Source organism: Telmatherina bonti (genome assembly GCF_933228915.1).
Source record: "Telmatherina bonti genome assembly, chromosome: 7".
NCBI classification, from domain to species: Eukaryota; Metazoa; Chordata; class Actinopteri; order Atheriniformes; family Telmatherinidae; genus Telmatherina; species Telmatherina bonti.
The window spans coordinates 4,085,446-4,108,102 of record NC_136625.1 but is presented as its reverse complement, the minus strand read 5'-3'; the positions used below and the strand labels follow the sequence as shown (position 1 = coordinate 4,108,102).

Sequence of the window (22,657 nt, the reverse complement as noted above, 5' to 3'; positions counted from 1 at the left end):
AACTCACCTTCCCCAAATCTCACCGTCCCCCAAACTCACAGTCCCCCAAAACTCACCGTCCCCCAAACTCACCGTCCCCAGAACTCACCGTCCTACGAACTCACCGTCTCCCAAACTCACCGTCCCCAAATCTCACCGTCCCCAAAACTCACCGTCCCCCAAACTTACCTTCCCCCAAACTCACCGTCCTACGAACTCACCGTCCCCCAAACTCACAGTCCCCAAAACTCACCGTCCCCCAAAATCACCGTCCCCCAAACTCACCGTCCCCCAAACTCACCGTCCCCAAAACTCACCGTCCCCAAAACTCACCGTCCCCCAAACTCACCGTCCCCAAAACTCACCGTCCTACGAACTCACCGTCCCCCAAACTCACCGTCCCCCAAACTCACCGTCCTACGAACTCACCGTCCCCCAAACACACCGTCCCCAAAACTCACCGTCCCCCAAACTCACCGTCCCCCAAACTCAGTCCCCCAAACTCACCGTCCCCAAAACTCACCGTCCCCCAAACTCACCGTCCTACGAACTCACCGTCCCCCAAACTCACCGTCCCCAAAACTCACCGTCCCCCAAACTCACCGTCCCCAAAACTCACCGTCCCCCAAACTCACCGTCCCCAAAACTCACCGTCCTACGAACTCACCGTCCCCCAAACTCACCGTCCCCCAAACTCACCGTCCTACGAACTCACCGTCCCCCAAACACACCGTCCCCAAAACTCACCGTCCCCCAAACTCACCGTCCCCCAAACTCACAGTCCCCCAAACTCACCGTCCCCAAAACTCACCGTCCCCCAAACTCACCGTCCTACGAACTCACCGTCCCCCAAACTCACCGTCCCCAAAACTCACCGTCCCCCAAACTCACCGTCCCCAAAACTCACCGTCCCCAAAACTCACCGTCCCCCAAACTCACCGTCCCCAAAACTCACCGTCCCCCAAACTCACCGTCCCCAAAACTCACCATCCCCAAAACTCATCGTCCCCCAAACTCACCGTCCCCAAAACTCACCGTCCCCCAAACTCACCGTCCCCAAAACTCACCGTCCCCAAAACTCACCGTCCCCCAAACACACCGTCCCCAAAACTCACCGTCCTACGAACTCACCGTCCCCCAAACACACCGTCCCCCAAACTCACCGTCCCCCAAACTCACCGTCCCCCAAACACACCGTCCCCCAAACTCACCGTCCCCCAAACTCACCGTCCCCAAAACTCACCGTCCCCCAAACTCAACGTCCCCAAAACTCACCGTCCCCCAAATCCACCGTCCTACGAACTCACCGTCCCCCAAATCTCACCGTCCCCCAAACTCACCGTCCCCAAACTCACCGTCCCCAAAACTCACCGTCCCCCAAATCTCACCGTCCTACGAACTCACCGTCCCCCAAACTCACCGTCCCCCAAACTCACCGTCCCCAAAACTCACCGTCCCCCAAACTCACCGTCCCCCAAACTCACCGTCCCCAAAACTCATCGTCCCCCAAAATCATAGTCCCCCAAACTCACCGTCCCCAAAACTCACCGTCCCCCAAACTCACCGTCCCCCACACTCACCGTCCCCCAAAATCATAGTCCCCCAAACTCACCGTCCCCCAAACTCACCGTCCCCAGAACTCACCGACCTACGAACTCACCGTCCCCAGAACTCACCGACCTACGAACTCACCGTCTCCCAAACTCACCATCCCCAAATCTCACCGTCCCCCAAACTCACAGTCCCCCAAAACTCACCGTCCCCCAAACTCACCGTCCCCAGAACTCACCGTCCTACGAACTCACCGTCTCCCAAACTCACCGTCCCCAAATCTCACCGTCCCCAAAACTCACCGTCCCCCAAACTTACCTTCCCCCAAACTCACCGTCCTACGAACTCACCGTCCCCCAAACTCACAGTCCCCAAAACTCACCGTCCCCCAAACTCACCATCCCCAAAACTCACCGTCCCCCAAACACACCATCCCCCAAACTCACCGTCCCCAAAACTCACCGTCCCCCAAACTCACCGTCCCCAAAACTCACCGTCCCCCAAACTCACCGTCCCCAAAACTCACCGTCCCCCAAACTCACCGTCCCCAAAACTCACCGTCCCCCAAACTCACCGTCCCCAAAACTCACCGTCCCCAAAACTCATCGTCCCCCAAAATCACAGTCCCCCAAACTCACCATCCCCAAAACTCACCGTCCCCCAAACTCACCGTCCCCAAAACTCACCGTCCCCAAAACACACCGTCCCCAAAACTCACCGTCCTACGAACTCACCGTCCCTCAAACTCACCGTCCCCAAAACTCACCGTCCCCCAAACTCACCGTCCTACGAACTCACCGTCCCCCAAATCTCACCGTCCCCCAAACTCACCGTCCCCAAACTCACCGTCCCCAAAACTCACCGTCCCCCAAATCTCACCGTCCTACGAACTCACCGTCCCCCAAACTCACCGTCCCCCAAACTCACCGTCCCCAAATCTCACCGTCCCCAAAACTCACCGTCCCCAAAACTCATCGTCCCCCAAAATCATAGTCCCCCAAACTCACCGTCCCCAAAACTCACCGTCCCCCAAACTCACCGTCCCCCACACTCACCGTCCCCCAAAATCATAGTCCCCCAAACTCACCGTCCCCCAAACTCACCGTCCCCAGAACTCACCGACCTACGAACTCACCGTCCCCAGAACTCACCGACCTACGAACTCACCGTCTCCCAAACTCACCATCCCCAAATCTCACCGTCCCCCAAACTCACCGTCCCCAAAACTCACCGTCCCCCAAACTCACAGTCCCCCAAAACTCACCGTCCCCCAAACTCACCGTCCCCAGAACTCACCGTCCTACGAACTCACCGTCTCCCAAACTCACCGTCCCCAAATCTCACCGTCCCCAAAACTCACCGTCCCCCAAACTCACCTTCCCCCAAACTCACCGTCCTACGAACTCACCGTCCCCCAAACTCACGTCCCCAAAACTCACCGTCCCCCAAACTCACCGTCCCCAAATCTCACCGTCCCCAAATCTCACCGTCCCCCAAACTCACCGTCCCCCAAACTCACCGTCCCCAAATCTCACCGTCCCCAAATCTCACCGTCCCCAAAACTCACTGTCCCCCAAACTCACCGTCCTACGAACTCACCGTCCCCCAAACTCACCGTCCCCAAAACTCACCTTCCCCCAAACTCACCGTCCCCAAATCTCACCGTCCCCAAAACTCACCGTCCCCCAAACTTACCTTCCCCCAAACTCACCGTCCTACGAACTCACCGTCCCCCAAACTCACGTCCCCAAAACTCACCGTCCCCCAAACTCACCGTCCCCAAATCTCACCGTCCCCAAATCTCACCGTCCCCCAAACTGACCGTCCCCCAAACTCACCGTCCCCCAAACTCACCGTCCCCCAAACTCACCTTCCCCCAAACTCACCGTCCCCCAAACTCACAGTCCCCCAAACTCAGTCCCCCAAACTCACCGTCCCTAAAACTCACCGTCCCCCAAACTCACCGTCCCCCAAACTCACCGTCCCCCAAACTCACCGTCCCCAAATCTCACCGTCCCCAAAACTCACCGTCCCCCAAACTTACCTTCCCCCAAACTCACCGTCCTACGAACTCACCGTCCCCCAAACTTACCTTCCCCCAAACTCACCGTCCTACGAACTCACCGTCCCCCAAACTCACGTCCCCAAAACGCACCGTCCCCCAAACTCACCGTCCCCCAAACTCACCGTCCCCAAAACTCACCTTCCCCCAAACTCACCGTCCCCCAAACTCACCGTCCCCCAAACTCACCGTCCCCCAAACTCACCGTCCCCAAAACTCACCGTCCCCCAAACTCACCGTCCCCCCAAACTCACCGTCCCCCCAAACTCACCGTCCCCCAAACTCACCGTCCCCAAAACTCACCGTCCCCAAAACTCACCTTCCCCCGAACTCACCGTCCCCCAAACTCACGTCCCCAAAACTCACCGTCCCCCAAACTCACCGTCCCCCAAACTGACCGTCCCCCAAACTCACCGTCCCCCAAACTCACCGTCCCCCAAACTCACCTTCCCCCAAACTCACCGTCCCCCAAACTCACCGTCCCCCAAACTCACAGTCCCCCAAACTCACAGTCCCCCAAACTCACCGTCCCCAAAACTCACCGTCCCCCAAACTCACCGTCCCCCAAACTCACCGTCCCCCAAACTCACCGTCCCCAAATCTCACCGTCCCCAAAACTCACCGTCCCCCAAACTTACCTTCCCCCAAACTCACCGTCCTACGAACTCACCGTCCCCCAAACTCACGTCCCCAAAACGCACCGTCCCCCAAACGCACCGTCCCCAAATCTCACCGTCCCCAAATCTCACCGTCCCCAAAACTCACCTTCCCCCGAACTCACCGTCCTTTTCCGACCTGCTTCCTCCTTCGTGTCCATCTGTCGGCTGCACCTAAGCAGGAAGCTCAGCCATTAATTAACACCTCTGACCTCCACTGTCCTGCTGCCTCCAGCAGTCTCCTGCTGTCTCCTCCTGTCTCCTGCTGTCTCCTCCCGTCTCCTGCTGTCTCCTCCTGTCTCCTCCCGTCTCCTGCTGTCTCCTCCTGTCTCCTCCTGTCTCTTCCTGTCTCCTCCCGTCTTCTGCAGTCTCCCCCCGTCTCCTACTGTCTCCTCCCGTCTTCTGCAGTCTCCTCCCGTCTCCTCCTGTCTCCTCCCGTCTTCTGCAGTCTCCTCCTGTCTCCTCCTGTCTCCTCCCGTCTTCTGCAGTCTCCCCCCGTCTCCCACTGTCTCCTCCCGTCTTCTGCAGTCTCCTCCCGTCTCCTCCTGTCTCCTCCCATCTTCTGCAGTCTCCTCCTGTCTCCTCCCGTCTTCTGCAGTCTCCTGCAGTCTCCTCCCTTCTCCTGCTGTCTCCTGCAGTCTCCTCCCCTCATTTACCGTCTCCTGCAATCTCCTCCCTTCTCCTGCAGTCTCCTCCCTTCTCCTGCTGTCTTCTCCCTTCTCCTGCAGTCTCCTCCCTTCTCCTGCTGTCTCCTGCAGTCTCCTCCCCTCATTTACCGTCTCCTGCAATCTCCTCCCTTCTCCTGCAGTCTCCTCCCTTCTCCTGCTGTCTTCTCCCTTCTCCTGCAGTCTCCTCCCTTCTCCTGCTGTCTCCTGCAGTCTCCTCCCCTCATTTACCGTCTCCTGCAATCTCCTCCCTTCTCCTGCAGTCTCCTCCCTTCTCCTGCTGTCTTCTCCCTTCTCCTGCAGTCTCCTCCCTTCTCCTGCAGTCTCCTCCCTTCTCCTGCAGTCTCCTCCCTTCTCCTGCTGTCTTCTCCCTTCTCCTGCAGTCTCCTCCCTTCTCCTGCAGTCTCCTCCCTTCTCCTGCTGTCTTCTCCCTTCTCCTGCAGTCTCCTCCCTTCTCCTGCTGTCTTCTCCCTTCTCCTGCAGTCACCTCCTTAGTATCAGGGACCAGGAAGCTCCAGATTGGAGCTGCAACAAATCGGACTTTGTGTATTGCTCCGCGCTGCATAAAGCATTACTGAAGAAGAAGACGAGGTTACCGCGGGGATTTATAGAACATTTCTATCCAGTTTGAGTTCTACTGAAGCTTCACAGACAGAATAACATACATGAACATTGCTAACCAGCTAACTCACTAACCAGCTAACTCACTAACCCACTGACCAGCTAGCTAGCTAACTAACTAACTAACTAACTAACTAACTAACTAACTAACTAACTAACTACTGACCAGCTAAGCAACTAACTTGCTAACTAAATAGCTTACTACTGACCAGCTAAGCAACTAACTCGCTAACTGGCTAGCTAACTACTGGCCAGATAACTAACTAACCCACTGACCAGCTAACTTACTAAGTTACTAACTAACTACTGACCAGCTAAGCAACTAACTCGCTAACTGGCTAACTGACTGATCAGCTAACTCACTAACCTACCGACCAGCCAACTTACTAAATTACTAGCTAACTACTGACCAGCTAAGCAACTAACTCACAAATTAACCAATTAGCTAATTAGCTAAAAAGCTGACCAGCTAGTTAGCTAACTTGCTAACTGACCGGAGGACCTGTTTTGTTGCAGTTCTGTCCACAGCTCTGGACCTGGTGGACCTCAGTGATCCAGGTGAGAGCAGCAGCAGCTTTAAGGAGCTGAGGAGGAGTCCTCTGAGGATGAAGGGCAGTTTTAAGAGTCCTCGACGCCGGGTCAGAACCGAGGAGACGGAGCTGATCCAGGTGGAGGTGGAACACCTGCCAGCCAGTCCCAGGACACCCGAGAGGATGTCGCTGGACTCAGGTGAGGTTTTATGTCCCTCATACAACCTTTTTGTCCCTCTTCTGAGAGAAATATAGAAACACCTGCTCGTGTTGTGATGCAGGTATCAGCGGGTCGCCACGGTGATATCTGCTCAGCATCAGCTGCCTCACTTTACAGTTTATTTTGCTGCTCATTTAGTTAAAAGTTCTGATGTCGAGTTTGGGAATTAAAATAAATTAAACAACTTCCTTTTGCACACCTGTACAGCTGGACGTCTCCAGGTGTTTTCTATCAGGTTTAAGGTCTGCTCTCTTCTGTTGTCCTCTCAGTCAGTCTTTCATCTCCTCTGGACAAATGTGACGAGCTGAATCTGGACGTGGAGGACGGAATACGCCGGAGGAGATACGAGAAGAGATGCACGTCTCACCACTCGTCCAGTGAACTGTTGTGGTAATTGCAATGTTTGACAGACTCAGTTCCGGTTTGAGTGAAGTTGTGTCCACACGTCGTTTCTGTAAAACCGAACATCTTCAAGCCAGTAAAACCAGTCCATCCACACATAACCGCGCTGTTAACACGTCATCAGCAAATCAAACCTTCAGACGGCGGTAGCGTCTCTAATCATCCAATCAGAATCACCTTCCACCTCATGACGTCACTTCCACTAAACAGCATGATCTGGTTCGGTGGAGGAAAATAACTGTCCTTTATGTCGTCCTTTTAGTTCAGGTAGTTTATGTGGAGCGGTACCTGAGCCTGTAAAACACAAAGCGTCTGGACAACAGGTAACACCATCACAGTTCTGAGGACGTCCATGCTGCTGAGGGACATTTCCTGATACACTGAGCTTCTTTCTCTCTTATCGCTCTCCCTTAAACACCTCATTGGAGTAAAATGTATCATTTGCATTTAGTAGATTTTTCACTGTTAACATTATTTATCAACCAGTTATGTAGAAAAGTGTTTTGTTTGTGTGTAATATGTACGCGTTGTTCCACAGAAAAGAGTTTTGTGGGGAAACACTGTTGACTCTGCAGCAAGACTCGAAAGCAGAGACCCATCCAATATGGCTACGACCCATCCAATATGGCTGCGACCCATCCAATATGGCGGCGACCCATCCAATATGGTGGAGACCCATCCAATATGGTGGCAACCCATCCAATATGGCGGCGACCCATCCAATATGGCGGCGACGCTGGTTCACTCTCCAGCGCTCAGTGAGGTGTCTATGTAGATAATGTCTATGAGTTTGACAGCGCTGATTAGTTATTTTTCCTGTTCTTGTTTTATATCATATAAAAGTATAAAAGACCCTCGGCTCCATAAACAAAGGTCGCACGTGTGACGTCATGGCGTTTTCTGTTGCAGACGGTGACGTTTAAAAACCCAAAATCTGATTATGTACGTCCACATGCAGACGGAGAATTCACTCATCTTCACTTCGGTCGGAGGATTTTAAAGAACAAAATTTTATGCATGGATCTGCGTTTTGGTGTGGACGACATGCCGATCGGAGAAAAATGTCTTTGTTTAGAGAGACTCCTGCTACGTGTGGACAAGAGCTCAGATTCATCCGGGAGATTTTTATGTAAACCAGAGTAAGTCATGAAGTTCCTCTGGGTTTTGGATTTAAACCAATACATTTCATATTTACACCCCTCTTTGTTACATGGTATAAACATTCATTTCTATGCAGATGATACTGAATATCCACTTTCACTGACTAGAAATAAAAGCTTCAGTCTGATTGGTGGGAAGAATGGAGCTGATAAAGTGTTCCTGTGACGTGGGAGAAACTGAGTTTTGTTCATTCTGTCGGTGGCAGTGGTCTGCAGCAGCACCTGATGGCTGTCGCAGGTGTTTCCTCCCTGCCTGGATGTTTCAGAACCAGCGAGAGGGCCTTGGCCGCAGCCTGGAGAATGAGGCAGGGCTGGACATCCAACCCCACCTCAACATTTTGATTGGATTAACCCCAACCCTAACCCTAACGCCTATCCCCGCCCATTGGACGCCCAACCCCGCCCATTGCACGTTCAACCCCGCCCATTGGACGTATAACCCTGCCCATTTGATGTCTAGCCCCGCCCATTGGACATCCAATCCCGCCCAACATCCAGGCTGCAGCCGGGGGTTGTTGTGGAACCAGCAGGTTCTGGATGATGTAATGAGCAGAGCGGCCCATAGGGGGAACTAACAGGTCTGATTCTCTTCAGGTCTGCAGAGTTTAAAACAGACCCGCTTGTGAAGAACTTCGACATCCACAGCTTTGACGATCTGGACTTTATTTGTTCAACTCAGGTAGGGTTTATTCCTGCCAGCAGGGACACTTCAGGGCGCCTGGGATAAAACTTTACCGTACGTTTCCTGCTGACATCTGCTGGCTGACCTTCCTGTGTTTCCAGGACTGTGCTGCATCCAGACAGCGCAGGCGAACTCGCTCTCTGCTGCTCAGAAATGAGTCTCAGGAGGACGAGTTTGTGCGGGCGAAGGCAGCGGTCGAGGTAAACACAGCCTGTCCTACCTTGTCTCAGTGCTCTCTCTGTGTTTTTTTAATCTGCTGACATCAGGTCCTGGTCTGGCAGTCAGACTTCCTGCCACCACGCTCTCCTCAGAGACCTCATGATTCAGCAGATGATGCTGCTGAACAGGGATTGGTTTCCAGCAGAGTCAAGATCAGTTTCATCCTCACGCTGAGTCACTCGTCCATCATGCAGGATCAGCTGAGGACAGATGAGGTCAATCACTTGATTCTTCCAACAGAATGTCCAGAACCAGAACCTGCTGCAGCTGAAACCAGGACGGGAAAAGCTTGAATCAGAAGCCTTCCTGACGTTTCTGTCTGAAACAAATCATGATGAAAATATGAGAGAAGATAGAACAGCAGCTGATTTCCAGTCATAATCTCTTCTTCACGATTAGATGTGATTATGTTCAGGGTGCGTTGTTTATTCTCCGTCTGTGGCTACGTAAAACTTTGAAATCTATTCTGTATTAGTTCATTCAGCTGAACCATCTTATCTCCACGATGTCAGAGTCTGCCTTGGCATGCAGTCCACTGTGAAGCTCTGAAGTACACATTGCTGAGGTACATGCCTTGTATGACTGAAGCTGAAGAGGAAGCTTCCTAAAAAGCAAGATGAAGTTTGTAAAAACTGAAATATGAAAGTTTATTTCTGTTAATCATTTTGCAGGTTGTAACGTTGTTTAAACATATTGTAGCATCGACTTTGTTGTATTCAGTTCTCTCTCCCGACACTGGATAAGTAATGAATAACTTTGAAATAACAAATAAGATATTAAATATCAGAAGTCATCAGTCCAACGCAGCATACAGAAGTTTGGATTAAGTAGTCTAGACTGATAAACAAGGCTGTGCCATGTTAATGTATGATAAACTGACATAACATCTCCTCCTCTAACCGGGCTGGAGAACATGTTTGGAGTTTTACTCTGACATTTTATTTTAGCTTTAAAGTGGAAATGAAACCGTCAAGCAAACTAACATTATTTACCAGTCATCATCTCATCAATAATAATATTCTAAACGTGAAAAATATTAACATATACAAGAAAACCGTAGTTTAGTTTTATCTTTTGTAGCAAGAGTGCCGCCATCTTGCCGTACCGTAAACGGTGACGTCACGGGGTTGGTTGGTTTCGCGGTCCTGATGAGAGTCCCGTTGTGCGCATCGAATTAACAGAGACAACAGAGTAAACAATGGAGACATGTGAACCAAAAGAGAAGAGGAGGCAGAAGGGGGGGCACTACTGCGTTCCTCCCGGGTGTAAAAATGAGTTTTACAGAGTTCAGGCTGAGGGCAAAACAGCTCATTTTCACAAACTTCCGCTAAAAAGAAGAACTGTGCTTCTGCACTGGTTGAAAGCCCTGAAGAGGAAGAAGCCTCCGATTGGCCCCGAGTCTTGTTTGTATTTGTTCAACAAGTTTATATAAACTTAACTTAAAGGGTTTTTTAATCTTCAAACTTTATTGTAATTACAAAAGTACAGTTTTTATACACTAAAAATGTTTTGACAGCAGGAAACAACTTCACACATAAGACGAGTTCCTAATGTTATTGTTAGCTAATGCTAATGTTTAGCTAGTAATCAGCTAGCAGCGTTAGCTTTGAACAAAATAAATCTAGACGTTTTATTAGCTAATTGCAAATGGAAATATTGTTTGCATCTTCTTCATCATATTACTGTTTCACTGCAGCGTTTATTTTATTTGAGATTAAACCAGCAGTGATTACTAACATTAGCTAGCTTTCCTAACAGTTAGCTGCTGTTAGCCGGACGCTCCAGTGTCTCCGTCGGACATCCTTCAGGGACAGCATGGCCACCTCCAACACCTCCACCTCCCGGCACAGTAGATCAAACATGTGGACTTCAGTTATGCACGATTTACCGCGCAAGACATGGTCTAAGTCAGCCTCTTGGCAGCAGATCGACTCCACTATTGTGGGTATCGCAGAACAGCAGCCACACCTACACCAGGTGGTTGTACCGACCCGCTCCGCCCCATAGAGAAGCACCGGCTCCTCATCTTCCTCCTCCCTCCTCATCACTGCTCGACTCACCCGGCGTATCGGCTCGAAAAGCGTAGGCAATGGGGTTATTATATTCACTCAGTCTTTCAGTTTGGTCCTCCATTGTTTCACTCTTATTAATCGTGTCACTGCTTCAGGTAGAATGGATTCATTCAGCTTGCAGTCAAAGAACCAACCAACCCCGTGACGTCAGCATTTACGGTACGGCAAGATGGCGGCGCTCTTGCTACAAAAGATAAAACTAAACTACGGTTTTATTGTATATGTTAATATTTTTCACATTTGAAATATTATTATTGATGAGATGATGACAGTCTAGTAAATAATGTTAGTTTGCTTGACTGTTTCATTTCCACTTTAAGCCGCTTCCAGGAAGTCTTGTCCACGTGTCGTTTGTCCATAAAAACCAAAATGTGTCCAAACGCTGAGGAAATCTCATGCTCAGTAACAGACACTGCTAGGCTAGCTGCCTGCTAGCTGCCTGCTAGCTCTGTTGTATACTGTTTGTAAACAACAAATAGTTTTCTATTTTCTTTTTTAACTTTTGGCTTTTAAAAAAACTTTAAGTGGTTTTATCACAGTTTGTCAAACCCGACTCGAGAGCTCAGATTTACCTACATCAGGGCGGTTATCAGCTACTTCCTGTCTGCAGCTAGCTACCTCCTGTCTGCAGCTAGTTTGTCCAGGTTCTTAGTAGACCACAGGCAACGACCTGCTGGTAAGGAATCATGAAGGATTCCATGAAATCTGGAGTCTTTGAGAGTGTTTGAAAACTGTTGATCGTGTTTCAACATTGTTAAAACAGAGTTTTCTTCTTCACACCGGTCTGGTCCTCTCTTCTGCTAAATACTAGTGCAGCGCCCCCTCTGGTGGGAATGGGGAGATATTATTCTAATGGTTTGGCTGGTTTGACCAAAGTGCAGCATGAACACGGTCTCAGTCTGCATGGATACACCCCCTCTACAGCTGGACCCAGTCCCCAACTGGACCCAGTCCCCAACTGGACCCAGTCCCCAACTGGACCCAGTCCCCAACTGGACCGAGTCCCCAGCCGGACCGAGTCCCTGACCGGACCAAGACCCCATCCAGACCGAGTCCCCAGCCGGTCCAAGTCCCCAACCGGACCGAGTCCCCAGCCGGACCGAATCCCCAGCCGGACCGAATCCCCGACCGGACCGAATCCCCAACCGGATCAAGACCCCAACCAGACCGAATCCCCAGCCGGACCGAATCCCCAACCGGACCGAATCCCCAACCGGATCAAGACCCCAACCGGACCAAGACCCCAACCAGACCGAGTCCCCAGCCGGTCCAAGTCCCCAACCGGACCCAGTCCCCAGCCGGACCCAGTCCCCAGCCGGACCGAGTCCCCAACCAGACCGAGTCCCCAGCCGGTCCAAGTCCCCAACCGGACCCAGTCCCCAGCCGGACCCAGTCCCCAGCCGGACCAAGTCCCCAGCCGGACCAAGTCCCCAGTCGGACCGAGTCCACAATCGGACCGAGTCTAGCGGACTATCCTGAGGGGAATGCACCCAAAGATTTCCTGGTCTGGAAATAGAAGAATGCTGATGAGTATTTTGTGGTAAAACAAGGATTCTTTTTAACGTACGAACACTTGAATATCAATGCTACGCGATATTTTCTAGACCAGTGGTTCCCTAACGGTGTGCCGCGGCACACTGGTGTGCCGTGAGTCAAGTGCAGGTGTGCCCTGTGATATTGTAACAATTCATTGCAGTTATTTTTTATCATAATAGATAATCTATCATATCTCTGCCTAGCTAGCATTTAATTAATAATACAGGTGCAAACTACAAAAAAAAATAAATAAAGAGATCTACCAATTTGGCTGATAATGTATATGCGCTGGTGGGCATTATATGACTGTGACACATTCATCCTGAAAGCAAAGCGAGAGGGAAAATGGAGCGCTTTCTTGTACGGAGCAAACCATCAACTATCCGTGCCAAGTCAGAGACATTTTATTTGGCATTAGTAAATAATGAGGAAAGATATTTTACACAATACAAGTGATTACACGTGTTCTCAAGGGACTTTTTGGCACAAAAAGTGTGCCTTGAGATTTTCACTTGTCACCTGGTGTGCCTTGAGCTCAAAAAGTTTGGGAACCACTGTTCTAGACAATACCACTGGTCTGCGGTCGATCCAGGTCTGAGGAGGATCCAGGTCTGAGGAGGATCCAGGTCTCAGGTCTGATGATTATCAAGGTCTCAGGTCTGAGGAGGATCCAGGTCTCAGGTCTGAGGATTATCAAGGTCTCAGGTCTGAGGAGGATCCAGGTCTCAGGTCTGAGGATTATCAAGGTCTCAGGTCTGAGGAGGATCCAGGTCTCAGGTCTGAGGATTATCAAGGTCTCAGGTCTGAGGAGGATCCAGGTCTCAGGTCTGAGGATTATCAAGGTCTCAGGTCTGAGGAGGATCCAGGTCTCAGGTCTGAGGATTATCAAGGTCTCAGGTCTGGGGAGGATCCAGGTCTTGGGTCTGAGGAGGATCCTGGTCTTGGGTCTGAGGTCCGAGTAGGATCCAGGTCTCGGGTCTGAGGAGGATTTAGGTCTCAGGTCTGGGGAGGATCCAGGTCTTGGGTCTGAGGTCCGAGTAGGATCCAGGTCTCGGGTCTGAGGAGGATTTAGGTCTCAGGTCTGAGGAGGATCCAGGTCTGAGGTCTAAGGAGCATCCAGATCTCGGGTCTGAGGAGGATCCAGGTCTCGGGTCTGAGAAGGATTCAGGTCTGAGGAGGATCCGGGTCTCGGGTCTGAGGAGGATCCAGGTCTGAGGAGGATCTAGGTCTCGGGTCTGAGGAGGATCCAGGTCTCGGGTCTGAGGAGGATCCAGGTCTGAGGACGTTGCAGGTTTCTGGGGATCTCGGTGAACTAAGCTCTCAGTGATTAAAGTGCAGATTTTGTCTCTAATATTTAATCTGGGCTCTCCAGTCGATGAGTTTTTGTGTCCATCAGATCAATAATCCGATCAGAGCGGCTCTGATTGAAGACCTGCTGATTGACAGCTACTCTTCATCACCGTGATGGAGGCTGAGTTGTAGCTGCAGGTGTTTTCATCTGCACCCGGGGACCTAAAAAAAACAGACCATCCATAAATCCTTCACCCCTAAATACAGCAGACTAGTTCCGACCAGTTCAGACTAGCTCAGACTAGTTCCGACCTGTTCAGACTAGCTCAGACTAGTTCCGACCAGTCCCGACCAGTTCAGACTAGCTCAGACTAGTTCCGACTAGTTCCGACCAGTTCAGACCTGTTCAGACTAGCTCGGACTAGTTCCGACCAGTTCAGACTAGTTCAGACTAGTTCCGACCAGTTCAGACCTGTTCAGACTAGCTCAGACTAGTTCCGACCAGTTCAGACCTGTTCCGACTAGTTCCGACCAGTTCAGACCTGTTCAGACTAGTTCAGACTAGTTCAGACCTGTTCAGACTAGCTCAGACTAGTTCCGACCAGTTCAGACCTGTTCCGACTAGTTCCGACCAGTTCAGACCTGTTCAGACCTGTTCAGACTAGCTCAGACTAGTTCCGACCAGTCCCGACCAGTTCAGACTAGCTCAGACTAGTTCCGACTAGTCCCGGCCTGTTCAGACTAGTTCAGACTAGTTCCGACCAGTTCAGACCTGTTCAGACTAGCTCGGACTAGTTCCGACCAGTTCAGACTAGCTCAGACTAGTTCCGACCAGTCCCGACCAGTTCAGACTAGCTCAGACTAGTTCCGACCAGTTCAGACCTGTTCCGACTAGTTCCGACCAGTTCAGACTAGTTCAGACCTGTTCAGACTAGCTCAGACTAGTTCCGACCAGTTCAGACCTGTTCAGACTAGTTCCGACCAGTTCAGACCTGTTCAGACTAGCTCAGACTAGTTCCGACCAGTTCAGACCTGCTCAGACTAGCTCAGACTAGTTCAGACCTGTTCAGACTAGCTCAGACTAGTTCCGACCAGTTCAGACCTGTTGAGACTAGCTCAGACTAGTTCAGACCTGTTCAGACTAGCTCAGACTAGTTCCGACCAGTTCAGACCTGTTCAGACTAGTTCAGACTAGTTCAGACCTGTTCAGACTAGCTCAGACTAGTTCCGACCAGTTCAGACCTGTTCAGACTAGTTCCGACCAGTTCAGACCTGTTCAGACTAGCTCAGACTAGTTCCGACCAGTTCAGACCTGCTCAGACTAGTTCCGACCAGTTCAGACCTGCTCAGACTAGTTCCGACCAGTTCAGACTAGCTCAGACTAGTTCCGACCAGTTCAGATCTGTTAGGACTAGCTCAGACTAGTTCCGACCAGTTCAGACCTGTTCAGACTAGCTCAGACTAGTTCCGACCTGTTCCGACCAGTTCAGACTAGTTAGACCAGTTCACACCTGTTCAGACTAGCTCAGACTAGTTCCGACCTGTTCAGACTAGCTCAGACTAGTTCCGACCAGTTCAGACCTGTTGAGACTAGCTCAGACTAGTTCCGACCAGTTCAGACTAGTTAGACCAGTTCAGACCTGTTCAGACTAGCTCAGACTAGTTCCGACCAGTTCAGACCTGTTCAGACTAGCTCAGACTAGTTCCGACCAGTTCAGACTAGTTAGACCAGTTCAGACCTGTTCAGACTAGCTCAGACTAGTTCCGACCAGTTCAGACCTGTTCAGACTAGTTCCGACCAGTTCAGACTTGTTCAGACCTGTTCAGACTAGCTCGGACTAGTTTCAACAAGCAAGTAGTTCAGATCAGTTCTGACTGGTACAGACTAGTTTTGACCAGTTTAAACAAGCTTAGAGTAGTTCAAACCATTTCAGACCAGTTCAGACCGGTACAGACCAGTTCAGACCAGTACAGACTAGCCCACACCAGTTCAGACCAGTTCAGACCGGTACAGACCGGTACAGACCGGTTCAGACCAGTTCAGACCAGTATGGACCAGTACGGACCAATACAGACTGGTACAGACCAGTTCAGACCAGTACGGACCAAAACAGACTGGTACAGACCAGTTCAGACCAGTTCAGACCAGTATGGACCAATACAGTCTGGTACAGACCAGTTCAGACCAGTTCAGACCAGTACGGACCAATACAGACTGGTACAGACCAGTTCAGACCAGTTCAGACCAGTACGGACCAATACAGACTGGTACAGACTAGTACAGACCAGTACAGACAGGTACAGACAGAGTTTCGGGGGGGAACTGTATGATGGCGGTGCGTTTATGGAAGGAAGCAGGAACATGGAGGCTGTGGTTATGTTCTAGTCGGACACGGAGTTCTGGGACAAGATGCAGGCCGAGTGGGAGGAGCTTGCTCGGAGGAACTGGCTGGAGGAGTTGGAGGGGCAGCGTCCAACCCCGCCCCCCATCTCACCTGTGGAGAAGGTAAACGCAACGACGACTGCATCTCCTCTGTCAGGTCAGGGAACGTGTCTGCCTTCCCAGCATGCATCTTTTGCCGCCGATAATCACCGAGACGGACGGTGGAATTAATCTGAAGCTGTAATCCTCGGCTCATCTGCGGCGCTTTTATCCAGATGGCCGCCATCGGTAATCCTGCGCTAATCCCATCCTGCGCAGGTGTTATTACATCACCATGGCAACAGAGGTGAGACTGCCCCGATCTCAAACATCTGCTGATACATACCGGGCACATTCCCAGATCTAGGATCAGGTCTTCTTATCTGGACTCGCAGGGACAACTGTTTCACAGTAGATCTGCTTTTAATTTGAAACTCCTCTACAGGAAATGACTGTAAACAGAAAAAAAACAACAGATCAAAGCTACACTAAAACCAGATCAGACCGACTGAAACCGGCTCAGAACCGAACAGAAACCAGATCAGACTGGATGAAACCGGCTCAGAACCGAACGGAAACCGGATCAGACCGAATAAAACCGGCTCGGAACCGAACGGAAACCGGATCAGACCGAATAAAACCGGCTCGGAACCGAACGGAAACCGGATCAGACCGAATAAAACCGGCTCGGAACCGAACGGAAACCGGATCAGACCGACTGAAACCGGCTGGGCTCAGACCGCCACCTAGTGGCAGCCAGACTGCATCCCAGCTCCACTCCCCCGGCACAAGACCCCCCCCCCCCCCCCCATCCACACACTCCTTATCAGACTCATTGATCATTTCCTGAGCAGTTATTGATCCCTGAGAGATTCTTACCAATCACAACAAACTGCGGTGCATGATGGGAAATGTCCGACTGTCCTCTGACCTCACAGGGTTTGGCGTCATGTGACCCGTGTCTGTGTGTGGAGTCATGTGACCGCGGTGTGTTGCAGGGTTACTACTTCAACTCCAACAACCCGTACCGAGAGCGGTCCAGCGCCTTCGCTGAGGGTCAGGAGAAGGCTCGGGAGGGAGACCTGAACGCCGCTGTCCTGCTGCTGGAGGCCGCCATCCTCCAGGATCCCCAGGACGCTGAGGTGACCCGCTCCAGCGACCCATAATGCACCTGCTGGACGTGTCTGACAGGTAAATCAGACACATGACGTGATGTTCCTGAAGCTCCGCCTCCTCTCCGTTTCAGGCCTGGCAGTTGCTGGGGACGACTCAGGCGGAGAATGAGAATGAGCAAGCCGCCATCGTGTCGCTGCAAAGGTCAGAGTTCATGAACGTCTCAGCCACAACTTCCTGTTCTGCCGCTAACCGCCAACCTGCTGCAGGTGTCTGGAGCTCCGCCCCAACAACCTGCCGGCCCTCATGGCGCTCGCCGTCAGCTACACCAACAGCGGGATGCAGCTGGAGGCGTGCGACGCGCTGCGCCGTTGGATCAGACACAACCCCCGCTACCGACACCTGGTCCTGGGGAGCACCAGCCCGCTACAGGGTTCCCCCGCCACGCCGCGCAGGGGCCCCGCCGTCTCCACACCGGCCAGGTGACGACACTTGCAGGAGCCTGTGGGTGTGATGGAGTCTGGTTACCATGGATACGCCTTTATCCAGGATGTGTGTGTGTGTGTGTGTGCAGATGTGAGCTGCAGGAAGTCCTGACCCTTTTCCAGGACGCGGCTCTGCTCAACCTGGACTGCGTGGATCCGGACCTGCAGACCGGACTGGGAGTCCTCTTCAACCTGAGCTCAGACTTCGACAAGGCGGTGGAGGCGTTCAGCGCCGCACTGTCCGTCAGACCCCAGGTAACACACAGACACACACACACACACAGACACACACACACACACAGACACACACACGCACACACACACACACAGACACACACACACACAGACACACACACACACACACAGACACACAGACACACACACACACAGACACACACACACACACAGACACACACACAGACACACACAGACACACACACACACAGACACACACACACACACACACAGACACACACACACAGACACACACAGACACAGACAGACACACACACACACACAGACACACACACACACACACACAGACACACACACACAGACACACACAGACACACACACACACACACACACACACACACAGACACACACACACACACAGACACACACAGACAGACACACACACACAGACACACACACACAGACACACACACACACACACACACACAGACACAGACACACACACACACATACTGGTTTCCATGGGCCATGGGGACCAACTTTTTAAGCATCACTTGTGGGGACCACCCTTTCTGGTGGATCTACAGACTAATAAAAAATCAGGGATAACATTTGAAGCTGTATTGTCCTATACACGGCTTCAAATAACTGAATTTCAAAAGTAAGTTCATCAACCTGTCTGGACAATGCTTTATGAGGACTCATTAACTTTCGAAAAAACATGACAGATGGGGACCAGATTTACATATAATTTGCATAATTTACACATACTAACTTACCAAGTGGGGACCATACCTCTGTTTGAGATATTTACTCAGTCATATTTGATTTAAACCAAACCATCAATAACAACTGTTGCTAACATAAATTCTAGGAAAAACAAACATTGCAGAACAACTTTTATTGACTTCCTGATCATCATCTGATGAAGATGAGGGTAATATTTTAGGTTTCCTGGACGGTGGTGATGCCATCTTGTTCCCACTTTCAGGAAGGATTTGCACTGCCGATGGTTCTATGAAAATTAAAGCAACATGTTTTTAATGGTAAAATTAAAAGTTAATGTAACAATTCAGACATTGCGTTGAAATTGGGGAAAAAGGCAAATTAAAGATTTTTTAAAGAATAATTCAATTTCAAAAATATATTTCAGTTCTCAGCATTGCCACATTCTGTTAGTGTTTCTCTTTCCAAAAGGTACATTTAGTTACAATGGCAAAAAGTTAATATAAGGCAACTTCTGTACTGGTAGCATATTAACTTTTTAACACTCTTACCAATAGCGGAGGAATTTTCCTCGACAGCATTGTTGTCGTCATCTTCACTGCCACTATCCTTTTCATGCAGGTTGAGAATATTTTCTGTTTAGGTAACAAAAACAGTTTAAATAAATGCTAGACTCAATTACCATGTTTGTGGACGATGAGGCATGTGATGCAACTGACTGTAGTTGATGTTCATAATTTTTAAGGAATATAAATTTGGACAACAAATTGCTTCTTTCAAGTCTAATATTTGAAATAATACAATAAAACTATAAAAAAAAATATTACAACTGGTTTTGGTGTTTAACACCCCTCAGACATGAGTCATGGGGACCCAACACACACCCTTAGTTACATGTCCTTCTGGGGACTGACTTTGCTCCAGCTCTGAACACACTAGTTTACACTTGTTAACATGTGCTGTGGGGACCCCGTGAGTGTCCAAAAAAGACACTTAATAAACACATTTAGAAACCATGGCGTTGCATTAAATTTTACCCAGATGCAGCTCGGCAACTGCATACACAGACGATTTAACTGATTGTTGTAGTTAAGGACATCTGGCCATCAAATGTCAGTCAGACCTACGCCATGTCAACACATCTCATAGTCAAGGACATCTTAGCCTTACTATTACATTTGCTTCTATTACTATCTGTATCCAAGTTTTCAAATCCTACTGCAGTGTTACTTAACCTATGACCTGGGCCCCACTGCCCTGCACGTGTTGTAGGTAACCCTACTTTAAACACACCTGACTCAAATCAATGGCTCATTATCTGAATTTAATAGAACTTGGCAAGCAGTGAAGTTCATCTGCATCATGTGCAGTGGAGTTGGTAGGAACCATAACATGCAGGGCAGTGGGCCCCGAGGACCAGAATTATGGGACACTGTCCTACTCAACAGCATCTAAAACATGCCACTTAGCTGTCCAAAATGCAGACTCATTTGCTAAATCTGTCTCTGAGAACCAGGATGTATAAGAAAGATTTGAATAGATAAATGTATATGTAAAAAACAAACACTAGGTAAGTGTGGGACTATATATAGTATGCAACTACCTGTTCAGAAAGGCTGTCATCCTCAGGGCCATCGTTGGTCTGCTGAGAGCCTGAACGAGGCCATGGAAGACTGGAAGTCAATTCTGTTGGTTCCATGTTTGCACTGGTCAATGGCTGGAACATTTAAGAAAGGGTTGTTGGTACACAAACATGGACAACAAATTGCTTCTTTCAAGCCTAATATTTGAAAGAATACAATAAAAACATGAAGTTAAATAATCATGCTGAAGTCCTAATGTACATTAAAATACACATCACAGAAATAATCCAAAGCATCCACATTGTTCAGGTATTACAACTGGTTTTGGTGTTTAACACCCCTCAGACATGAGTCATGGGGACCCAACACACACCCTCAGTTACATGTCCTTCTGGGGACTGACTTTGCTCCAGCTCTGAACACACTAGTTTACACTTGTTAACATGTGCTGTGGGGACCCCGTGAGTGTCCATTCAATTCAATTCAACTTTATTTATATAGCCTCAAATCCCGGCAATGCCATCTCAAGACACTTTACAGACAGAGGGGAAAACATAATGAAAGCCAATTCATAACAACCTATATAAGGAAACCAACAGATTGAGTTGAGTCCAACTCAATCTCCCATCCTGAGCAAGCACACAGGCGACAGTGGGAAGGAAAAAACTCCCTTTTAACAGGAAGGAAACCTCCGGCAGAACCTGATTCAAGGACAGGCAGCCATCTGCCTCTGCTGTGTGGGGGGAAGAGGACAGAAAGACAACAGACAACAGGAACTGCTACTCCCGGCCAGGGAGACCTGCTGAGACAGGAGACATACATGTTAATGATGCTACACTGTTATTGGGGGGGGTAAAAGAGAGAGATAAAGAGAAAGAAGCTCAGTGTATCAGGAAATGTCCCTCAGCAGTCTAAACCTATAGCAGCATAACTAAGGGATGCTAACCATCCCTAGCTATAGGACTTATCAAAAAGATAAGTCTTCAGCCTAGTCTTAAAGGTGGGGAGGGTGTCTGCTTCCCTAACACTAACTGGGAGCTTATTCCATAAGAGAGGGGCCTGATAACCAAAGGCTCTGCCTCCTGCTCGGCTCTTTCAGACTCTAGGAACCACAAGTAAGCCTGCAGTCTGCGAACGAAGTACTCTGCTTGGTATATAAGGAACAATGAGGTCTTTGATATATAGTGGTGCCTGGTTGTGGAGGGCTTTATATGTAAGGAGAAGGATTTTAAATTCTATTCTAGATTCAACAGGCAGCCAATGAAGAGAGGCTAAAACTGGAGAAATATGATCTCTCCTGCTGGTTCTGGTCAGGACTCTGGCTGCAGAATTCTGGATCAGCTGAAGGCTTTTCAGGGCATATTTAGGACAGCCCAGTAATAGAGAGTTACAGTAATCTAGTCTCGAAGTAACAAAAGTGTGAACCAGTTTTTCTGCATCACTCTGAGACAGAATGTCCCTAATTTTGGCTATATTGCGTAAATGAAAGAAGGCTGTTTTAGTAACCTGCTTAATATGTAGCCAAAGGACAGGTCAGGGTCAAATATTACTCCAAGGTTTCTCACTGTAGCACTGGAATCTAAAGTAATGCCATCCAGGTTCATTACAAAACTGGAGAATTTAGCTCAGAGTTTTTCAGATCCAACGAGAATTACTTTAGTCTTATCTGAGTTCAAAAGGAGAAAATTTCTAGACATCCAAGTCTTTATGTCTATGAGACAATTTTGTAGCCTATTGGGCTGATTTGTTTCATCTGGTTTAAAGGATAAGTATATCTGAATATCATCTGCATTACAATGAAATTTTATTACATGCTGTCTAATAATTTTGCCAAAATGGAGCATATATAGCGTGAAGAGTACTGGTCCAAGTACAGAACCTTGAGGAACTCCATGACTTACTGTAGTTTGGGAGGAGGAATTGTCATTTACATGAACAAACGTGAACAAACTGAAGTCTATCAGATAAATATGATTTAAACCAGCTTAATGCTGTACCTGTAATTCCAACCACCTGTTCTAGTCTCTGTAACAGAATGTTATGATCGACTGTATCAAATGCAGCACTAAGATCAAGCAAGATAAGTACGGACACAAGTCCTTTGTCTGAGGCCATAAGAAGGTCATTAGTAACTTTCACCAATGCTGTCTCAGTGCTATGATGAGCTCTAAATCCTGACTGAAACTCCTCGCATAAATTATTTCTGCTCAGGTGGGCATGTAGCTGAGCTGAAACTATTTTCTCCAGAATTTTGGACATAAACGGGAGGTTAGATATAGGTCTATAATTTGCTATCACCTCTGGATCCAGAGATTGCTTTTTAAGTAGAGGCTTGATTACAGCAGTTTTAAATGATTGTGGTACATATCCTGTCACTAAAGACATATTGATAAGATTTAGTAGTGATGTATTAATTAAAGGGAAAATGTCCTTAAAGAGGCTCGTTGGGAGAGGGTCTAAGATACAGGTGGATGGTTTAGATAAAGCT

General features: G+C 49.4%; 1 protein-coding gene across 1 annotated transcript in view; it reads left to right on the top strand.

Annotated features, from left to right (window-relative positions):
* The window catches only part of LOC306758899 (PEX5-related protein-like), a 72,101-nt gene that overhangs the window by 34,480 nt on the left and 14,964 nt on the right, over positions 1-22,657 (top strand). The window contains exons 4-12 of the mRNA XM_079244324.1: positions 6,051-6,263; positions 6,554-6,674; positions 8,441-8,525; positions 8,630-8,728; positions 16,032-16,151; positions 17,066-17,209; positions 17,314-17,384; positions 17,450-17,662; positions 17,755-17,920. Of these exons, the coding sequence (XP_079100450.1) occupies positions 6,051-6,263; positions 6,554-6,674; positions 8,441-8,525; positions 8,630-8,728; positions 16,032-16,151; positions 17,066-17,209; positions 17,314-17,384; positions 17,450-17,662; positions 17,755-17,920 (1,232 nt within the window). The remainder of the gene's footprint in view (positions 1-6,050; positions 6,264-6,553; positions 6,675-8,440; positions 8,526-8,629; positions 8,729-16,031; positions 16,152-17,065; positions 17,210-17,313; positions 17,385-17,449; positions 17,663-17,754; positions 17,921-22,657) is intronic.